This window comes from Stegostoma tigrinum, chromosome 30 (genome assembly GCF_030684315.1).
Source record: "Stegostoma tigrinum isolate sSteTig4 chromosome 30, sSteTig4.hap1, whole genome shotgun sequence".
Lineage (NCBI taxonomy): Eukaryota > Metazoa > Chordata > Chondrichthyes > Orectolobiformes > Stegostomatidae > Stegostoma > Stegostoma tigrinum.
Genome location: NC_081383.1, coordinates 35,403,101 through 35,424,226, shown reverse-complemented (window position 1 = coordinate 35,424,226; position 21,126 = coordinate 35,403,101). Strand labels below are relative to the sequence as shown.

Below are 21,126 nucleotides of genomic sequence, written 5' to 3'. Positions count from 1 at the left end.
CATCTCACCATTTTATATGATGGACAGAATACTCGAGAGAAGACAGATTTGCTTGTGAAATGTGCACAGCTTAGGCGAAATGTAATCATTCTACATTACTTCCTAAACATTATTAACAAGGACCCACCCAGTGAGCCGTAAAGGTGATCTGGTGTTTATCTGTACTCCTCGAAGATTATGTGCACTGAAACTCAATTCAACTTCAAGGCAGAGTTGGACTTGATTCAAATGTTCTGAAATTCAAAAAGTTTCCAGAAGTTGCAGAGAAGTTTCACTTGCTTGCAGCATAACTTAAAGCTTTTGTTCTGTTGACTGATGATTCTTGGTGATTCAGTCAAAATACCTTCTGTGCACTCTGGATTTACATTGCCGAAACCTCAATGAGTTCAGCTGCTAGGTGTGATGTCCAGGTGACTTGGCATTCTCTCGATAGTACAACACTGCAGTTTTTATTCATTACTTTTTAATGAGGAGTTTTTTTTATTTTACACTCACCTTTCTTAAAGCAAATTTTCAGTTACTTTGGTTACTTTGTTCCTCAATTCCAGCTGCATGTGGATAAATCTAACTGAATTGTTATTTCTGTTTCTGAAATCAGCTCTGTTCATGCTTTTCCTGAGAAGAGATTCAACACTAACACACCAGCCATTGTCATTCCATTGAGCTTTAATGTAAAGTTTCAATCATGTTGATGCATGTTATAGATAAAAACTTTAAATTTGATCTTGTGGTTTGCAATTTCTCTCGCTGCAGTCCCCATTCCCCTGACCCATCCCCCCCCCGCCCCCAACTCTCTTCCAAACCCCCGCCTCCCCCACCTATATACTCTTAGTAAACAACTAATTTTGACACCACCGAAATTGCCACCAAATTATGGGTTGTTCTATGCCATGCGTTGAGCATCTGCTTTAAGTTATCTTGAACTTAGTGCAGTTTAGTCCTGTCAGAGAAAGGAGATGCCGTGAAGTCCAGGCTCTGAGCCCAACAGTTACCATTGGCCCTAGTTACAAGATGATGTCTGAGCAAGAAAAGTGTATATAAGCAGGAAATTCATGCTATATTGGTCGTCAATGCTGATTGTCTGCAAACAGTTACTTGAAAATGTTGACATCTCCATCTAATCTGGTTTCACAGCGATAGAACTGCTTTCAAAAGTCTTTTCAATAATACTTGTATTAAAGAAAGAAAAAGCTTTGGAGGGCCTCTCCAGAGGAGTAAACCATATACCTGTTTTTATCAAAGTAACAATCATGTCATGGTTTAGGTGTAGATTGCTTTTTGCATTATCTGTAAAGAACGATGCTAAAAATTATTTTCCACACTCCCCTCCCTACATCATATTGCAGTATTTAACAGATTCCTAACTAAGGTTTTTGTGGTCTGTATTTTCCCAAATTTGTCCAAATGCTGATCAATCTTTTAACAAATAACAAGCCGAAAGCTTGCTAAATACCACTTTGAAACTGCTTTCTTATTCCTGCTTGATGACTTCATGATTTATTTTTAAAGTGCACTCTGGATTTACTTTGTTGAAATTTGAAAGAAGTCAGCTGCCAGGTAGATCATTTCAATGGCATTTCCCAGTAAAACAACACTGGTTTTTTAAACTCATTACTTTTTAATAATCAGCATCTTAATTTCTGAGTCAGAAGATTGTGTATTCATCTGAAATGCCATTTATGTTTGCTATAGGAATTAAGCACTTAATCAAGGATGACACTTAATTATTACTAAAGAGGAGCAACATCTATTTGAATGAGACCTAGAATCAAGGTCCTTCTACAAGGAGTACAAAATGTTTCAAAGGGGCTCTTGGGAGAACATCAGGACAACCCCAACATGATACCAAATTGACTTGTCATTGATCTTCTGGTTACGAGCAAGTTTACCAGAATGTTTACTCATTGAACATGTGACTTTGCCAATACGTATGTCATGAATTGCTCCATGTCCTTGCAAGTTGTGGAGAGAAAAAACAAATCACTTGTTTCTGCCTTTTTCTTTTTCAATTTCACATTTTCACTTTTCCTCTTTGCACTTTTTAATATTTTGTAAAAGTTAGTCAAAGTTTTCTCTTATAGAAGTATAGAAGTGAGTTTTACATCTGTCTTTTCATAGCTGTTTCTTAGAATCAGGCATTCCTGTGAGCAACAGTCCATTCTGTTTTAGAGGTACAGCAATAAAATCGCTGAGTTTTGAGGTACAATAGATTCAAAAATTACCTGATCTTTCTTTCTTTTCCCCCCCCGCCTCCTCTTTCTCTCTCTTCCACGCCCAACCCACCTTTGTGCCTATGCTCCTGGTCCTGCCTCATTCTCTTGTTCAACCTGTGATTGAGAGTATTTAAGAGTCAAGTCAATGCATGGACTAATGGCACTTGTTTCAAAATCTGCAAGCATCTCAGGGTGGTGTGTTCAACTTCAGGCTGAAACTTTGTTTAAACTATTGGCTGGTTGGATTCTAACGACATTCATACATTCTGCACCTGAATTTGTCTAACAGTTTGTGTTATTTTAGAAGGGATGGAGGGAGGGGAGAGTGCAAAATGTTGCATACATTGATATGCTACAGATAAATTACAGGGCGTGACCCTGTGTTTCAAGGGGAAGCCCAGCTCAATTTTGGAAGAAGGTACTCGTAGATGTTTTATGCTGTTTCACTAAGTGTTCAGCTATTTACATTAATATTCTGTTCAGCTAATATAAGTGAATTTGGCATTAATGTACATAAAATTACTGGTGGAAGTAAGGTTTTAAAAGCTGTTCAGCAAATGATTCTTTAAATAGAAAATTTGGGATATATCCGGTCATTGGTTTGGTACTTTGGTTAGTCACAATTACTGGACATGATGAAAGACCCCAAAAATTGTGTCAACGTGGCTAGTGATGTATACCTGAATACATGAATCTATTCATAGTAGTTACATTGGGACTGATAAGCAAAACAATTTAAGAAACAGATGGGGACATGTTTCCATTCCCATTACAGATATTAGGACGGTCGCACACTTATAGTCAATCCTTTTGGTGCCTTTTCCTCATGTACAGTAGCAGCATTGAAACTTTGCCGAAGTTATCCTCTTGAGACCCTACTCTATAGTCCATCTTTTTCAGTTTAAATTTGCTTCATGGTAATATTTACTCCTCTTAACATGCTTAATGAAACATACTTAAATGAAGGAATGAAATGTCTTGCTGTTTACAAGCTAGTAAAAATAAAACTAAAAGAAATATTCTTGTTTTCCTCTTGTTTTTATCAGAAATGTGTGTACTGCAGAAAAAAAGTGAAGACCACCTCAGGGGCCTGTATCCAGTGTTCATATGAACATTGTTCTACATCATTTCATGTAACATGTGCTCATGCTGCAGGGGTTGTAATGGAACCAGATGACTGGCCATATGTTGTGTCTATCATCTGTTTCAAGCACAAAACGACCAGTCAGAATGTAAGTAAAAACATCAATTACACTGAGCTAGTCATGGCAGAGGATCAGTTACGTTGAGCTGGTAACTTGCAAAATGAAAAACAAAAGAACTGCGGGTAACTAAAGCAAAATAAATCTGCAATAAAAACAAAGCTGCTGGAAAAGCTCAGCAGGTCTGGCAGCATTTGTGAAGAAAAAAAAAAGTGTGTGGGGTAACTTGCAAGTCTAGCATACTCGCAATTTTGTTATGATCTGCTCAGGGACTGTTTAATAAGGCCTAGTTACTAATTTTAACCCCTAAAACTATGCTGCAGATTTACTTTTAAATAAAACAAACATTGTTGTATATTTTTTAAAAAATCACAAGGACCATTTCCTTATAACTACAGATGTTATGCTTTCTGGTTTTACTTTTTAAATCTTCCAACAATTCTCTTGTAATACACAACAGTCTAAAAGTTAAATGTTATTTACTTATTGAAACTTATCAAGGGCCACTGATAAGTATGTCATAGCCCTCTGGAGATTTTTTCCAAAGCTGCAGCTATTCTCAGAGGTAAAACTTTCATTTACTCTTTTCTTGACCGTAGAGGCCTTCATCACTTGTTCTGGCTGCTGTTCCAATACTTACAAGCTTCTTTGCTACTTTCGTTTGCAGTTAGACACTGTGAGGCTGACTGTAGATTCTCCCACTGACTTCAGACTATGAAATGTTCCAGTTTCTGTTGTTCATAAAATTCAAACTGAGCTTATGCCTTTTCCACTGTCTACTTTGTCAATGATATAGTGTTTTGTTCTGCTAGATTCTTTCTTAATTATTTATTTTGGCTAACTTCTCTTAGCGAGCCACACATGTAAGTGTCAAACTGCTACTAAAAATTGTCCCGCAAACATCCAGATAAATTGAAACCAGGAAGACTTCCAAAACTCCATTCATCTGCATGATTATGTCGTCTGCTTTGGATTGATCACTAAATTAATTATCTCTAATTAAAAATTTATTCTTTGATCAGATGAAATAAATGGATTTACAGGATTTAATGAATGCTTTTAAGTTATTTATTTCCAAATCCCAAAATAAAATTATCCTTTGGACTGCATTTATTGTAAGGATGGTAGACAATCAGCTGTTTAGCTAATTAAACCTACTTTTCCTTTGATCTTATCCTTCTACCTATTAACCTCTTAAAACAACATGACCCAAATCATTTACATGTAATACACTCCGTGCTGCGTAATTCCATTTATCTCATTTTCTACAGTAAATTTTATTTTCTAAAACTAAACATTGCATACTGTAGTATAATCCCAGATGGTATTAATACTGGACGAGTATGATCCAAGTGAAATCTAGCTTGATAGACCATAAGTTGATTTTTTGCAGTCGGTTACTGTAGTGGTCAGTCACTGAGGATATTGACGTGAGATTCCAATTGTTCTTTAGCAAAATAATCCGAGTTTATTAACTAAAGCAAAATAAATTATTATAATGTGACAATACAATAAAGTTCTTAACATAATAGACAAACTTTGTTTTGTTGTTTTCCCAGTAATATCTTTATATATTTACTCAATCCCAGTGAAGTATTTTCTGTCACAGCGCTATAATTTATTTCTTAACTGACTCTTTCCAGTTCTTGCACCGCTGAAATAGTTTTATGACTTTCCAGCCCTGTTGGCCTAATCCTGTTTTCAGTTCTGCTGGTCTACACATCTTACCAGTTTTGACAACTTGAAAACTACTATAAAAAACTCACACAGCTTGAAGATTTCACAAACTAAAACCCTTCTGCTAAGATAACTGAACTGAAAGCTTGTTTTTCTGCTATAAGGAAACTTCTCCAGAATGGGACTTCTGACTCTTCTGATATGTAGCCAAAGCTATACTAGTATCCCTGTTCTGTTTTCTCAGTCTGTCATAAGTTCAGCTGTTAAAAACATTTCATCAAAAATAGCACAGGTATCTGGCTAGGCACTTACAGTCATACAGCTGAGAAACAGATCCTTCGGTCTAACTCTTTCATGCTGACTGAGTTTTCCAAACTAAACTAGTCCCACTTGCCTGTGTTTGGCCCTTTCCTATTCATGTACTGTTCCAAATGTCTTTTAATCATTCTGACTGTATCTGAATCAACCACTTCCTCTGGCAATCATTCCACATACGAACCATCCTCTGTGTGAAAAATTTGCCCCACAGGTTCCTTTAATTGTTTCTGCTCGTACCTTAACCAACAACAAAAACAGAAGTTGCTGGAAAAGCTCAGCAGGTCTGGCGGCATCTGTGAAGAAAAGATCAGAGTTAACATTTCGGGTCCAGTGACCCTTCCTCAGAAATACCCACTCTGGGTTTGAATCCCCCCACCCTAGGGAAAAGATCTTTGCTATTCATCTTATCTATGCCCTTCTTGGTTTTGTAAACCTCCATTTCCTACCTACCACCTCATCCCGCCTCTTTGACCTGTCAGTCTTCCCTGGACTGACCTATCCCCTCCCGACCTCCTCACCTATACTCTCTCCTCTCTACCTATCTTCTTTTCTGTCCATCTTCGGTCCGCCTCCCCCTCTCTCCCTATTTATTCCAGTTCCCTCTCCCCATCCCCCTCTCTGATGAAGGGTCTAGGCCCGAAACGTCAGCTTTTGTGCTCCTGAGATGCTGCTTGGCCTGCTGTGTTCATCCAGCTCCACACTTTGTTATCTTTTTTACTAATTTCTGCCTGTTCTCTTGTGCCAGTTGAATACTGTGGTATCTAGAATATTATTTTTTTTCCTTCTTTGAGGTGTCAAGTTTAATGGAACAGTGACATTATTAGAGATATTAATGAATTCTAGTTCTGCTATTGTGCGAGTCCAAATTGCCTATTTCTCAGTAGAAATACATAACATTGTCATTAAATGAGTGCATCACATAATGAAGGAGATAATGAGACTGACAAAGAAGCCACCAAAATTCACAAAGTAGACCTTGAGAAATCTCAGGGGAAACGTTTTAAAAAGTAGTTGTTTTGAGCCCTGCACCAAATTGCAGGCATTTAAATGCCTGCCATTCTGACTATTGTAGTGCAAAACCTGCTATTTGACAAGTGTGGCTTCTTTCAAGGGATTTGTTAGTAACGTTAACTCGGTGAATTTAAAAAAATCATGATTTTCCTAACCTTCAGCTGTTTTATACAATTGTCACCTTATCCAACACAAAGTTAAATTTGAATATATTTTTCACATTGACCTTTCTGTGCCACTCATTCTTTGTCTCTGAGATAATCACTCAATATATATACCAGTTTTCATCTGTTCCTTAAAGGTTTATAATTTTAAATTTCTCTGAAAGGCCTGTTAGAACATTTCAAGCTCAAAAACATGATCTGTACAGTTCATTGATCCAATTCAGGTTGCCCCCCTACATACTGGTAGTTGGCCTTAGATGATGCGCACGCAGTGGGAACTAATCGCAAGTGAGGGTTAAAAACAAAATGTTTATCCCACGAAAGAAAGCAAATCAGCCAAGACTCCTTTGCATGTATTGTACATGTATATTCAAAGAGAGAACTCCTAATACATAGAGACCAAATGAGTTGCTCAACTGTGCTTGTATACACAAGCCTAAATTTATTTGTGCCAGTGCGCATTCATGCTCTCATTAGTTTTCTCAACTGAGAATGAAAGAAGCAATTGACTTCAAAATTAATGTGCAGCACCTCTAATTCTTGTTAAAGCCTTAGATTCTAGTAAATAGAGTAAATTATTGATATTTGATTTTCTGACAATTTCATTGAGCATTAATGTATAATTGGTAGTACTGTAGTGTAGTATTTAATCCACTGGTTACAACTGTCTTAAATTAAGCTAATTGCATCCAATTTTCACCTTTTTATTGCTTGTGTTTTCTTCCTCAAAAGTCACTTTCAAACCACAACACGAACTGGGCCAAGCCTAAATAATTAACTCTCCTTTTTATAAGGATTGATCGGTAGAATATTTGTTCATTGTATCTTAATTCACTTGTAGGCCCTCTACAAATCTGGGGAGCGTGTGTTCCTGTTGCTCATGTGTAGTGAGTCTATTTTGAGGAAAACAGTGTGTTTCACTGAATATTGTGCATGAACAGATTATCATATCAAACTCTACCCAGGTGAACAGACAAAATGAAAGGTTGTGGAATTTAAACTGAGGGATGACTGATAACACAGGATGAAAATTATCGGTTTATTTCAGCTCATGTTGTGTAATCAGAATATGAAAATACTTTTTTAAAATTTCTTTTAAAGTGCGGAAGTATTTGGCATGCCATACATGGAATATTGTGCTTAAAGTTTAGAGAAGGGATCTTTTGGATGTAAGCTGTGCGTAGAGCAAGGATGATGTTTGAATCCAGTGCTTGGCTTTGGACTGCTGGCAACTGCGCAGTACATTTCAGCCTCAGTATTTGTTGTTTCTTGAGCCTACTTTTGAATTTGTTCAGGGGATGTGGACATCACTGGCTGAGCAACCATTTATTGCCCATTCCTAGTTCCCCTGGAGAAGGTTGAGGTGAGCTACTGCCTTGAACCACTACATCTCATAGGGGATAAGGAAGGGAGCCAATTTGACTAATACTGCATTTGATCAATCTTAGGACGTGCGTGCCAAACATCTAATGACATAGAGCTGTACAGCATAGAAACAGACCATACTGTCCAAATATCCTAAATTATTCCAGTCCTGTTTGCCAGCATTTGGCCCATATCCCTGTTAACCCTTCCTGTACATGTACCCATCCAGATGTTACAGAGACGCGCAGGCACGCACAGGCGCGCGGACACACTTGTCACTCTAAAGCTATGCCCCCTAGACTTGGACACACCCCATCCTGGCGAGAAGACCTCGTCTATCCACCCCATCCATGCCCCTCCTGATTGTATGAATCTCTGTAACGTCACCCCTCAGCCAGCGACAAAGTAAAGACGTTTGCACATCAACCTGTTCAGAGATTACACTCCTCTGGATCAAGTGGGACTTAAACCCAGGCCCCTTAGCCCAGATATGTGGACACTACCACTACACCATTGGAGTATTCCTGATGTGGAATTCAACCTGGTTTCGAAATCAAGACCTGTAACTGAAGTTCAGGCTATTAATTCAATTTCTTCCACTACCATTGCTACCTGTTCTGCTCGTATTTGAAGCATTCTGTTTTGTGTTGGGGAATTAGAATCATTAATTCAAATAGAATTTCAGGAAGACTTAAGTTGAAATGAAGAATATCACAGGCTTTTATGCAACTCGGAACACTTAACAAATCAAGCTGTGGTGTGAAAGTTGATGTTGGGACTTGTAAGCAAATTAGAGGGACGTGTTTAACTGTGGAAGGTTAGTGATCCAAAATATAGAGCCAGATAGGGAAACTGTTAAGATGAAGTTAATATTTTCAGTATGTTAAGGATTTAATTTTTTGGTTGTTTGTTCAGAGTAAATATAAATTAAGAAAATGTTAGGAACCTTGGTTTTCGATAATGAGGTGGAACATGTAGGGAAACATTTGGGATGCAGTGACCACAGTATAATTCAATTTAGTTAAAGAATAAGGAGAGAAAAAGAACAGTTGAGAGCAAAAAAGCATGACTAGATAAAAGCAAGTCATAGTGAAATTGAAAGGAGCATGGTCTGCATTTAAGTAGAAGGAAGACATATCAGGTAGAATAACAGTGGAAAAGAATTCAACAGGAGATTGCAATCAACTACATGCCAGGCAGAAAAGAGGGAGTTCATTGAAGGTTTGTATTTCATTGAATTGAGCAGTTGAATCAAAATTGAAACTAAAAAAAAAATATTTATTGCTTATGGTGCAAATAATAAAACTGATCAAACAGGGTAGATAAATAGAATATACGTATAAAAGCTAACAATAAGGAATCAGATAGTTTTGGGCTGCAAGGCAGTTTTGGAATAGAAAATGATGGATAGCAGAAAGTTATGGAAAATAACTTATTTATTATTTCTGATGTCTTTATTCAGATTGCAGAACTACTAGAGATAGATATCAAACTGTTAGCAGAGACGACCTTTAAAGAGAAATGATATTTTATGATTCCCGTGAGGAAGCTGTGATCCAAACCAAACTTACTGACTAACCCAAAAAGCAGAAATTGCCAATTAGAGTTCACTTTTTGTGTTTTTTTTGTAACATAAATCTGAACGAATACAAATTAAATATGGCATAAGAGGGAAATGGTACTCCAAATGAAAAAAACACTGTAGTTGATTTAGCAAAGATGCAGGTTACATAATCACAAATAGCTCCCACACATGTACACTTGTTAAATTCTTGTTGATTTCGGCCTCCTTTTTGGTCCTCGCCCTTTTCCACTTGATTGATTCAGTCTGCCCATGAGTCACATTCACTGGCATCTATTCAGTCAAAGCTGTTGTGGCAATGCCCCTAGCTCTTAGCTAGGTGACTTGGGTTCAAGGCACAACTGTTACAGTATTGTGTCATAACATTTCTGAACAGATTGCTTAGAAAATACCTATATTTAACACAGCGTATCAAACCCTCTCATTCTGGTCATCTCAACCCTGATGGCATAACTTATTAAAATTTCTTTCCAACTGACCAATCAACAATACCCAGTTTGATGATCTGTTACTCTGATACAAACACTTTTGCGTAACTTTTATTTTAAGATTCACGTCCTTTTAGGTTGCTGGTACAGAGCCCCCCCCAAAAGTGTTTCTGAATTCTGTTTTTCATCTTACTGTTAAAACTAAACTTATAATCGTGGAGACTTTTTTGGCTTCTCCACATTCAAGTTCTGTGTTCCTCGTCTGTCTCAGCCTGCATTCCCTTTATCTGCACCTTTTGTGCCAATCACCTTCACCTTTCACCTTTCATGTCTTGCAGCTATTCTTTGTGTCTCTCTACACATTTCCTGTGTCTTCCTTTTTGTTAGTGTGTTCAGGCCAAGAGTAGCCAGGTCACATGAATCATGTGTTTATTCTTGTCCAAAATTTACATTGATCTCCTCGCAGGTTATAAGCTCATAGAAACCCTTTACAAACATTTTAAAAACAATTGCAGATTCTCCAAGCTTTCAGATCAGAGAGAGTCAAATATTAAAGAAATTACTCAATCAACGTATAAAAGAAGTCTGGGCCTAAATATTTCCCTCTAAGAGGATGTGAAGGGAAGAAATTATTAAGACATGAACTATAATTTTCAAAATCATTTGGCATAGAAACAAGAATAAAGAGAAGACCTAGACTTTGTGGTAAGATTTGACCTGGAGAGAAAAAGTGTTTGAGCATGCAGATATATACAAAAGATGACAATGCACGTACAAATATCCACATGAAAAGCAAGCCAATCTTTGCTTTTGTACTCTGCCAATGTGTATTTTAAGCAAAACTTACTTTGAACTCATTCTGAACTGCTATTGGAAAATGTGTGCAGTGTTGGGTACCCAATTGCAGAAAAGGTGTAATCTGATGTTAAAGACACCGGGTGGTCCTTAACATGCTTGTGATGACAGACTTCAGATTTCAGGGCTGAAGCTGAAAAGGTTAAGAGTTCAGCTGCTAACATTCTGAATATAAAGATCAATGGTGAAGTAAAGGACATTGAATTGTTATCCACTTCTACAGTGAGAGTATACAAGTTAAAATGATCAGAAAAAATTGAAAAGGGAAGTTAAAAGGAAGTTTATTACACAGGATGATTACAATGTAGAACTTTACGCACAAAATGCTTCTTGAGGCAGAGTTCTTCAGTTGTTTCAGAAAGGAGTTGGTTGCTGAATGGTATTAGAATATTAAAGGATGTGTGGAGCAAGTAACCGAGTTACATTAGACTTATGATTCTCAAAGGAAAACATCAGCATAATTTTGTTAAGCTGAGCAGTTTAACCCGGTTCTTTGATTTCATGATGCCTATTTTCTGTTTGTTGCTTTACAGTTGACACCATTCATCATCTTTTCCTTATGTGATGTAATCTGATATCTGTTTGTGGAGTGATGGAAATATGTTACTGCAGTTAGGAAAGCTATCTTCACTTCTGATCTAGAATGTCTGTGTGCTCTAAAGTAAAAGCAGAAGAGCCATTTTGACTTTCATTTTCCACTGACTGTCCATATGCTACCTCTCTTGCTATTTATGTAACATGTATCCTGACTTTCACCCTTTTAGGTGCCTTTCTGAACAGAAGGATTTTTAGAAGTATTCTTTCATAAGTCGTGGTTGTTGATGGCCATGCCTGTGTTTGTTGACAATCTTTAATTTGACTGGTGTTTGCTTAGCCATTTCAGAGGGCCGTTTAGAGTGAGCCACATTGTTGTGAATCTGGAATAAGACATAGGCCATACTGGGCGAGGATGGTAAACTTGTTCCCGAAAGAAAATTACTGTTCGGATAGATTTTTCTGACAGTCCATGGGTGTTGTCATGGCTGTCATTACTGAGACAAGATTTCAGTTCAAGATTTATTAATTCAGCTGCTGAGCTGGTTTTGCCAGGACATTAGCCTGAGATTCCTGATTACTAGTCAAGTGATGTCGCCTCTATAATTGGTGACATGAGAGCTTTACAAAAACTGAATCTATATACGTGTTCCTGGACTCCAATTGAGATGTTGTGCTCCTTGGTTCTCCATGAGGAATTCAATCCAAGAAAGATAACATCTGGCACAATTTGCACTAGGGACATTGCAATAACTGTGATATATTGATATGAGGGAGCACATAATTCTCAAATCATGATAAATGTGACAGAAGAACAGTATGGAAAATGCCACTGTAGTGTGCATTCTTCACGTTGATAAAGGGAATTACACAGCAGGAGAAATTATGGTATAAATACACGTTATTGGAAGGAAGGGTGAAGTAATTTTTTATCATAAAGAAAAGCATAGATGGTCACCAGGGAGACAGTTGCTTTTGAACAGTTTGGAAATGAGTGGTGCATGTCTTGGAAGTGTGATTTTAGTTGTATAAGCATGAAGAAGGACTGGTGTTTACCACTGTGTTGCATTTTCTGAAAAATATTCCCAGCATTTCAAGAAATTTCAGCCTGTGACTACACAGGCACAGTGGGATGCAGGAGTGCGTCACAAATAAATAATAATTCACAGTCATACAGCATAGAGGCAGGCTGTATGGCCCACCATGTATATGCTGACCAACAGACACCAAACTCCATTAATCCCATCTCCGTGCACTGGCTCTATAGCCTCCAATGCCCTGCTATTTTAAGTATTCATCCAGATGCTGATTAAATGTTATGAGAATACCTGCCTCCACCACTTTCTCAGGTAGTACCTTATATTTATCTGCCATTCTGTGGGTAAAATAATTTTTTTTCCCAGATGGCCTTTGCCATTTGCTCCTTACCATAAACTCAACCCTTCTGGTCTTGAACACATCTGCCATGGGAATTAGATTCTCACAATCTATTCTGCCTATTCCTCTCAATTTTGTTAGAACTCTCAAAATGTATCACCTTGGCCTTATTGGGATTAAATTCCACCTGCTACTGCTCTGCCCAATTTACCAGCTGATGAATATCACATTAAAGCCTGAGACTATCCTCCTCACTATCAACAACAATCCACTTTTCATGTCATCTGCAAACTTACTCATTATATTCACATCCAAGTTGTTATGTACATAATAAGCAGCAAGGATCCCAGCACTGAATGCTGTGGTACACTGTTAGTCACAGGCTTCCAATTCTAACATTGGAGTTGTTAACATAACGTGGATTGACTTTGCCAAATTGCCTTGGATCTTATAGGTTATTACCTTTTGGACCTTCTACGTGGCCTTGTCAAAATCTGTTCTGAAGTCCTTGTAAGCCATATCAACTGCACTACCGTCAATATTTTCAGTCACTTTTTCTCAATAAAAAGGTTAGACAAGATCTCCCTGTAACAAATCCATTCTGACTATCCCTGATTAATCTGTCTTTCCAAATATTGATTAATCCTAACCTTCAGAGGATTTCCATCATTAGCTGTCTTCCAGTCAACTGGCACTTTACCTGCTGCCAGTGAAATATTACATATATAAGATCTGTCTGGGCCCTCAACGTCTCCTTCCTCACCGCCTACCGCAGCCTGGGCTATATCTGATCAGGCCCTGGGGATTTATGCACCTGTATGCCTGTTTAAATGTCAAATACCAGCTCCTTATTGATCTTAACTTCTTCATCCCAACTGACATCTTCTGCTAAATGTCTTTCTTCTCTGTGAATATAAATGAGAAGTGTTCATTTAAGGCTCCGACTACATCCATTGACTCCATGCGTAGGTTGCTCCTTTTGTCTCTAATAGGTCTCATTTCTTCCATGGCAATCCTCTTTCTTGTGATATACTTAAAAGTGTTAGGTTTTCTCTTAATTCCATCTGCCAAAGATATTTTGTCTCCTTTTGGCCCTCCTAATTACCTTTTTAAGCAGCCCCCTAGAGTCTCTCGTTTTGAAAGGCCTCCCCCATTTTTCAACAACACTGTACCTGACACGTTTCCTTTTTATTCTTATCAAACGCACGATAACCCTTGATATCAAGGGTTTTCTCGCTCCCCTCGTCCTTCACTCTTGGAGGAGCATGCTGCCCTGAATTCTCATTACACTACTTTTTAAAAAACTCCCATTTTCCAATTGTATATTTACCAGCAAGTAGCTGCTCCCCGTCCATATTTGTCGGATCCTGCCTAACGATATTGAAGTTGACCTTGCCTGATTTTAGATACTTAACTTCTGCATACCTTTGCCCTTTTTCATAATGACTTTGAAAGTTAGACTTATGGTCACCATCCCCAAAATGCTCACCCACTGAAACTTCAACCACTTGACTGGCTTCATTCCCTAGGATTAGGTCTAGCACTATTCTAGTAGAACTATCTGTATACTGGCACAAAAAGCCATTCTGGATGCACTTTAAAAATTCCACCCCATCTAATCCTGTCATAATAATCAGATCCCAGTTAATGTAAGCAAAATTGCAGTCTGCAACAACTATAATCCTGGCTCTGTCTCACCTTTCTGTGGTTTGCCTGCCTTTCTGCTTCTCTATCTTCTACTGACTGTTGGGAACCCTTTAGTATAATCCCAGCAAAGTGATTACCCATCTTTCTTTCAAACTTCTAAGACGTACTAAGATGTCTCATTTGCAAATCCTTGTGAATGTCCTTCTTCAATACTGCAGTAATGATTTTCCCCACCTCCCTTATTTGCTGTCCCCCATTGTGCTTGAAACTTCTATATCCTGCAATATTGAGCTGCCAGGCCCGTTGTTCTTCAACCATGTCTCAATGATTACAACAATATCATATTCCCAACTGCTGATCAGTGCCCTAAGTTCATCTGTCTTAGCAGTCACGCTGCTTGCATTAAAATAGAAACAATTTAGTTTGCTAGACCTCCCATTGTCAATATCTAAGCCACAGCATCTCTGCCTACTGGACTGTCCTTGCATTCCTTCTGTATCTGATTGGACCCTGCTCCTAAATTCACATACAATGTGCCCTAGTTACCTGCCAAATCAGTTTAAGATCTCCCCTGAGCACTAGCAAACCTCCCAGAAAGGATATTGGACCCATTCCAGTCCAGGCACAACCATTTAGCTTGTACAGGTCCCATTTATCCCAGAAGTTGTTCCAGTTATAGTCTGGTGATATCATGTACTTCTCCTTCATTAATCTGTGAATGTTTGATCAAAGAACCCTTGAGTCATCCTATAAATCATGTGACCTAAGAGAATTGTTTCCTCGTTATGTAAATCACAGCTTATTTGAATGTAGACAGTCTTTGATTATGGAGGAGTGCATAAGACCGTGAATAAGTCTTTAGGTGGACTATAGGGGTATTATCAGTCAGGTTGTCACTTTACAGCCTGTGGCCTACTTGCTTTAGACCTAGGAAGTGTCTCTCAACCAGCAATTAATCTGCTCTTTGTGCACTTAACCCTCAAGCTAGTTCTGTTTAAACTGGGTCAAAAGGTTTGGAAAGGAAATAATCTCAACGTGTAGTTAAGAAAACTTAGACTCATGGATGTAGACTTTAGATGTAGCCCAGAACCCAGATGTGGCCCTTTGGTTTGTATCTTTGAACTCCATTTGGACAAAAAAATTGAATACTTCTAGATTAAAAACCAATAGATAGGGATAAGGCCTCAGAACATTCACAGTCTAGGATGATCAGATGGAGACAATGGAAGTGGAGGAAAATTAAGAACAACCTATTGGTACTGACCATATTAGAAGAGAGCAGCTCATTATAATGTGAGCTGGAGAACTTTTATTACAGTTAGCGCATTCACCAGGTCAATAGGACGTTAGATCGATAAATTCTTGATCTCAAAAGGAATCAAGGGCTACGGGGAGAGTGCAGGGAAGTGGAGTTGAAATGTCCATCAGCCATGATTTAAATGGTGGAGTGACTCGATGGGCCGAATGGCCTTATTTCCACTCCTACGTCTTATGGTCTAATATAATGCATTTATTAAGTTTACTATCTATTAAAGTTTTTTAAAGATTAAATGTATTTACTGAATTGCTTCTCTTTTAACCCCTCACCACAACCTTTAGCAAAACCAAGATCATTGGCTCATCTCAGTAGGTCAGACAGTCATTGCAAAAAATCGAAATGGACTTTACTACAAGTGCAAAGTGATTGGAACTTCTGCGCAGACCTTTTATGAAATTAATTTTGAAGATGGATCTTACAGTGACAATGTATACCCAGAAAATGTTGTTGTAAGTTGCCACTGATATTTTCTATTTTTTTTTAAAACTGACATTTTTTTATTTGTGCGGAATGTTTTTACTGGTTAATGTAAAAGTCCTGACCACACCTTTACAAGAGCCCTCTGACTAAGAGAGTGTTTTTGAAGGAGAGGTCATAGATCTCCTAGATCTCATCTGATTCTAACAAAAGTACTTAGTAATGTTGTCCATTGAACTAAAAAAAAATGGGATATTCATATGAAAGGATAGATCATTGTCAGAATTCTAAATGAATAATAAATGGTTGATTTAAAGTTTTTGAGAAGACTTGTAGCATGGGATGTGGGTAGGCCTGTTGATTTTGTTCACCAGACTGGTAGGTTAGCTTGCAGACATTTTGTCCCCATACTAGGTAACGTCATCAGTGCACCCCCAATGAAGTGTTGCTGGTCTGCCCTGCTTGCTATTTATGTGGGTTCGGTTTGATGTGGTGGTTGGCCTCGTTTCCGATTCTACTTTGTAGTGGTTGGTATATGGGGTCTATTTCCACGTGTTTGTTGATGGAGTACCGGGTTGAGTACCAGCCCTCTAGGAAATCCCACGTATGTCAAGTTAGTGCCCAACTTGTTCCGAGTGTATGGAAACCAATGATATTTGGTTGTGTCTTTTGGTGGTTCATTGATGCTGTTTTCCCCTGATAGCTAGTTATTCCCGGTCTGTCTAGCCTAGTGTTTGTGGCAGTCCTTACGTGCGATTTTATATATAACATTGGTCCTGTTAGTCGTGGGTATGGGATCTTTGTTTTTTGTCAGTAATTGTTGTAGTTTAGCTGTGCATTTGTGTGTTACCATGATTCCTAGTGGTCACAGTAGTCTGGTAGTCATCTCTGACATGTTCAGTTGTTCAGCGGCAGGAGAGAGTGCGAGGGCAGCCCGGGAAGAAAAGCTTTAGTTATAAAACTCTTACCTCATGTGACTGCAGCCTTCAGTTGTTCAGCAGACGAGGAGTCCCAGAGTGGGCACGAGTGGTCGGCTGGGTAACGGTTTTCTTTACCTAATAAATTTGGGAAGTAACTAGGAAATTAGGAATAGCAGGGAGAAGAAGTCACTGATAGGTGTGGTCTATAGGCCACCAAATAGTGGCATCATGGTGGGGTGGGCGATAAACATAGAAATAGCTAATGCATGTAAAAATGGTACAGCAATTATCATGGGGGATTTTAATCTACATATCGACTAGTCGAACCAGGTTGGTCGTGGCAGTCTTGAGGGGTTTGTAGAATGCATCCACGATAATTTCCTTGAATAATATGCAGTGGAACCTACAAGGGAGCAAGCTATCCAAGATCTAGTCCTGTGTAATGGGACAGGAATAATTAATGATCTCCCAGTTAGGGATCCTCTCGGAAGAAGTGATCACAGTATGGTCGAATTTGAAATACAGATGGAGCATGAGAATTTTAAATCCAGTACCAATGTCCTGTGCTCAAACAAAGGAGACTATGATGGGATGAGAGAGGAGTTAGGTAAGGTAAACTGGGGGCAAAAACTCAATGGGTGGGTCAATTGAGGAACAGTGGAGGACTTCCAAAGTGATTTTTCACAGTGCCCAGCAGAAGTATATTCCAGTGATAAGGACGAACTGTAGGAAGAGAAATAGTCAGCCATGGATATCTAAGGAAATAAAGGAAAGTATCATATTTTTAAAAAATACAAACAAAAAGCAAAGATTAGTGGGAAATCTTTTTAAAGGCCAACAGAAAGCCACAAAAAAGTTATTAAAAAAAAATAAAAAAGATTATGGGAGGAAACTACAGGCCAGTTGGCTTAACTTCGGTAGTGGAGAAAATTCTTGAATCTATCATTAAGGAAGAAATAACATGGCATCTAGATATAAATTCTCCTATTGGGAACACCCAGCATGGGTTCATGAAGGGTAGTTCATGTTTAACTAATATAGTAGCATTCTTTGAGGACATTACTTGCATGGTAGACAATGGGGAACCTGTGGATGTGGTGTATCTGGATTTCCAGAAGGCATTTGACAAGATGCCACACCAAAGGCTGCTACATAAGATAAAGTTGCATGGTATTACATGTATTATCATGGCATGGATAGAGGATTGGTTGACCAGTAGAAAACAAGGAGTAGGGGTAAATGAGTGTTTTTCTGGTTGGTGGTCAGTGGCTAATGCTATGTCTCAGTGATCAGTGTTGGGACCACAATTGTTTACAATTTACATAGATAGTCCCCAACTCCAAACTAAGTGTGGTGTGTCAAAATTTGCAGATGACACTCAGGTGAGTGGTAGAGCAAAGTGTGCAGAGGACACTGAAAGTCTGCAGAGGGATATAGATAGTCTAAGTGAGTGAGCAACGGTCTGGCAGATGGAGTACAATGTTGATAAGTGTGAGGTCATCCATTTTGGTAAAAATAACAGCAAAATGGACTATGTTTTAAACGGTAAAAATTGCAGCACGCTGCTGTGCGGAGGGACTTGGGTGTCCCTGTGCATGAATCACTAAAAGTAGGATTGCAGGTGCTGCAGGTGATTAAAAAGGCAAATAGAATTTTGTCTGTCATTGGAGGGATGGAATTTAAAAACAGGGATGCTATGCTCCAGCTGTGTAGGATCCTGGTGAGGCCACACCTGGAGAACTGGGTGCACTTCTGGTCTCCTTACTTGAGAAAAGATATACTTACACTGGAGGAGGTGCAGAAAAGATTCACTCAGTTGATTCCAGAGTTGAGAGGGTTGGATTGTGAGGAGAGACTGAGTAGGCTGGGATTATACTCATTCGAATTCAGAAGAATGAGGGGAAATCTTATAGAATCATATAAGATTATGAAGGGAATAGATAAAGTGGAGGCAGGGAGGTTGTTGCCACTAGCGGGTGAAACTAGGACTAGAGGCCATAACCTCAAAATAAAGGGAAGCAGATGTCGGACTGAGGTCAGGTGGAACTTCTTCACCCAAAGGATGGTGAATCTGTGGAATTCCCTGCCCAGTGAAGCAGTTGAATCTACCTCACTGAATGTTTTTAAGGCAGGGCTGGATAAATTTTTGAACAGTAAAGGAATTAAGGGTTATGGTGAGTGGGTGGGTAAGTGGAACTGAGTCTCAAAAAGATCACCCTTGATCTTATTAAATGGCCGAGCAGTCTCAAGGGGCCGGATGGCCTACTCCTGCTCCTAGTACTTATGTTCTTATGATGTATGGTAAGGTGACTGGTGTGCTGTGCCTTTCTGTTGAGAACACATCAGAAATGACCACCAAACTAATCTGATTGGTAGGAATCATGGTAGCACACAAATGCACGGCAACACTATGACAACTAACTGACAAGAACAAAGCATCCCATACCCACAACTAACAGGACCTATGTTATATATAAAATCCCACGTAAGGACTGCCACAAGCACTAGATTGGACAGACCAGAAGAAAATTAGTTATCGGGTTACATGGACACCTACTAGCTACCAAGAGACACAGCCAACTATCACTCATTCCCATACACTCGGACGAAGAAGGCCACCAATTTGATTGGGACAATGTAACCATCCAAGAACAAGCCAACCAAAGACATACATGGGATTTCCTAGAGGGTTGGTACTCAACCCGGAACTCCATCAAAAAACATGTGGAAGTAGACCCTGTATACCAACCACTATGAAGCAGAACTGGAAATGAGGTCAACCACCACATCAGACCAGACCCACATAAATAACAAGCAGGACAGACTAATAACGCTTCGTCAAGAGTGCACTGAGGATGTTACCTAGTATGGTAACAAAACATTGGAGAACAAATCAACAAACCCATAAATGGTTTCAGGTAATATATTGGAAATCGATATAATCCTAGGCATTATAATGACAGGGAACATTGTTTCTGTTAATGATGCCATCAGGTGCATTATGATAGGGCTGAAGAGCGTGTAAGGATTCATGTTTGCTCCTGTGATTCCCTGCACGACAAATTGCACCATGATAGTGATCAAGTGCATTTAGTATGTCAATATCAAAATGTAATTGAAAAGAGCTATCATGTTGTGTCAGCTGCTACTTCTGAGACTGTCAACTGATTTCTGCAAATTTGCTGTTCCTGTTTCCATATCTGTCATATCAAGTCAATACTGTGAAGCACCAAATGCTTGCTTAGACCAATTGTTGTGGGGACAAATCTGAAATCATTTTATCAGGGCATTTTTCCAAGCTTAAAATGGTTAGTTAAATAATTTCTCAGCCTAGCCATTATGGAGACCAGACAATAGTCGGTTTCCTCAGTCAAATAAGCCACCTGTGAAGTTGTTGACAAATAGCTTCCAGCATTTGGTGTTGCATTGTCTATGTCAGTTTTCTGTTGTTTCTTTTAGGATTCTTGGGCACAAACTTCCTCATTGACAATGTAGCTTGTCCAGCAATTGCAAAGACTGTGTGCAGCCTATAGGATGACTCCCAGAAGTATAAGTGAGAAGCAATTTGTACTCTGGAGGCATCCTTTGACTATCTTACCTCTTAAGTATCGAACTCAAAATTGGCACACTGCAAATTACATTCAGTCTTAGTGTTTATAACAAGCTATTTATGACTGTTTGTAGCTTGACTCAAAGACGGTTCAAGTTGTCAATGTCATTTATTTTGAACTGAACCTCACAATATTAATCTGTCATTGTGCACTATGCTCTACCCTGATTGTATAATCCGTAATGTATTTGTTTGCTTTGTGTACAGAGCAGGGACTGTGTACAACATGGCTCACCCGCAGAGGGCGAGGTCATCCAGGTGAGATGGACCGACAACCTGGTGTACAACGCAAAGTTTGTTGGCTCCCAGGTCAGGTACAGCTATCAGGTAAGATTGAAATCACATTTTCCTTGCTGAAACAGAAATGCTGACCAGTTAGGAACTAGTCGCTGACCAAATGTGGGTATTTTATTTTCTTTGCTCAAATAATGATTATCACAAAACAATAGAAAAAATGACTTATCAAGTCATGAAACAAGGTTTTAATT

The 21,126-nt window shown here is 38.8% G+C and overlaps 1 protein-coding gene across 3 annotated transcripts in view; it reads left to right on the top strand.

The window, feature by feature from the left end:
- Positions 1-21,126, top strand: part of kdm4b (lysine (K)-specific demethylase 4B) — a 453,216-nt gene that overhangs the window by 416,163 nt on the left and 15,927 nt on the right. For 2 of the 3 annotated variants that reach the window (XM_048559767.2, XM_059638447.1), the window contains exons 18-20: positions 3,260-3,445; positions 15,973-16,140; positions 20,846-20,965. In XM_048559767.2, coding sequence (XP_048415724.1) covers positions 3,260-3,445; positions 15,973-16,140; positions 20,846-20,965 — 474 coding nt within the window. Of the gene's footprint in view, positions 1-3,259; positions 3,446-15,972; positions 16,141-20,845; positions 20,966-21,126 lie in introns of those variants that run through there. The other variant, XM_059638448.1, reaches the window with a different exon arrangement.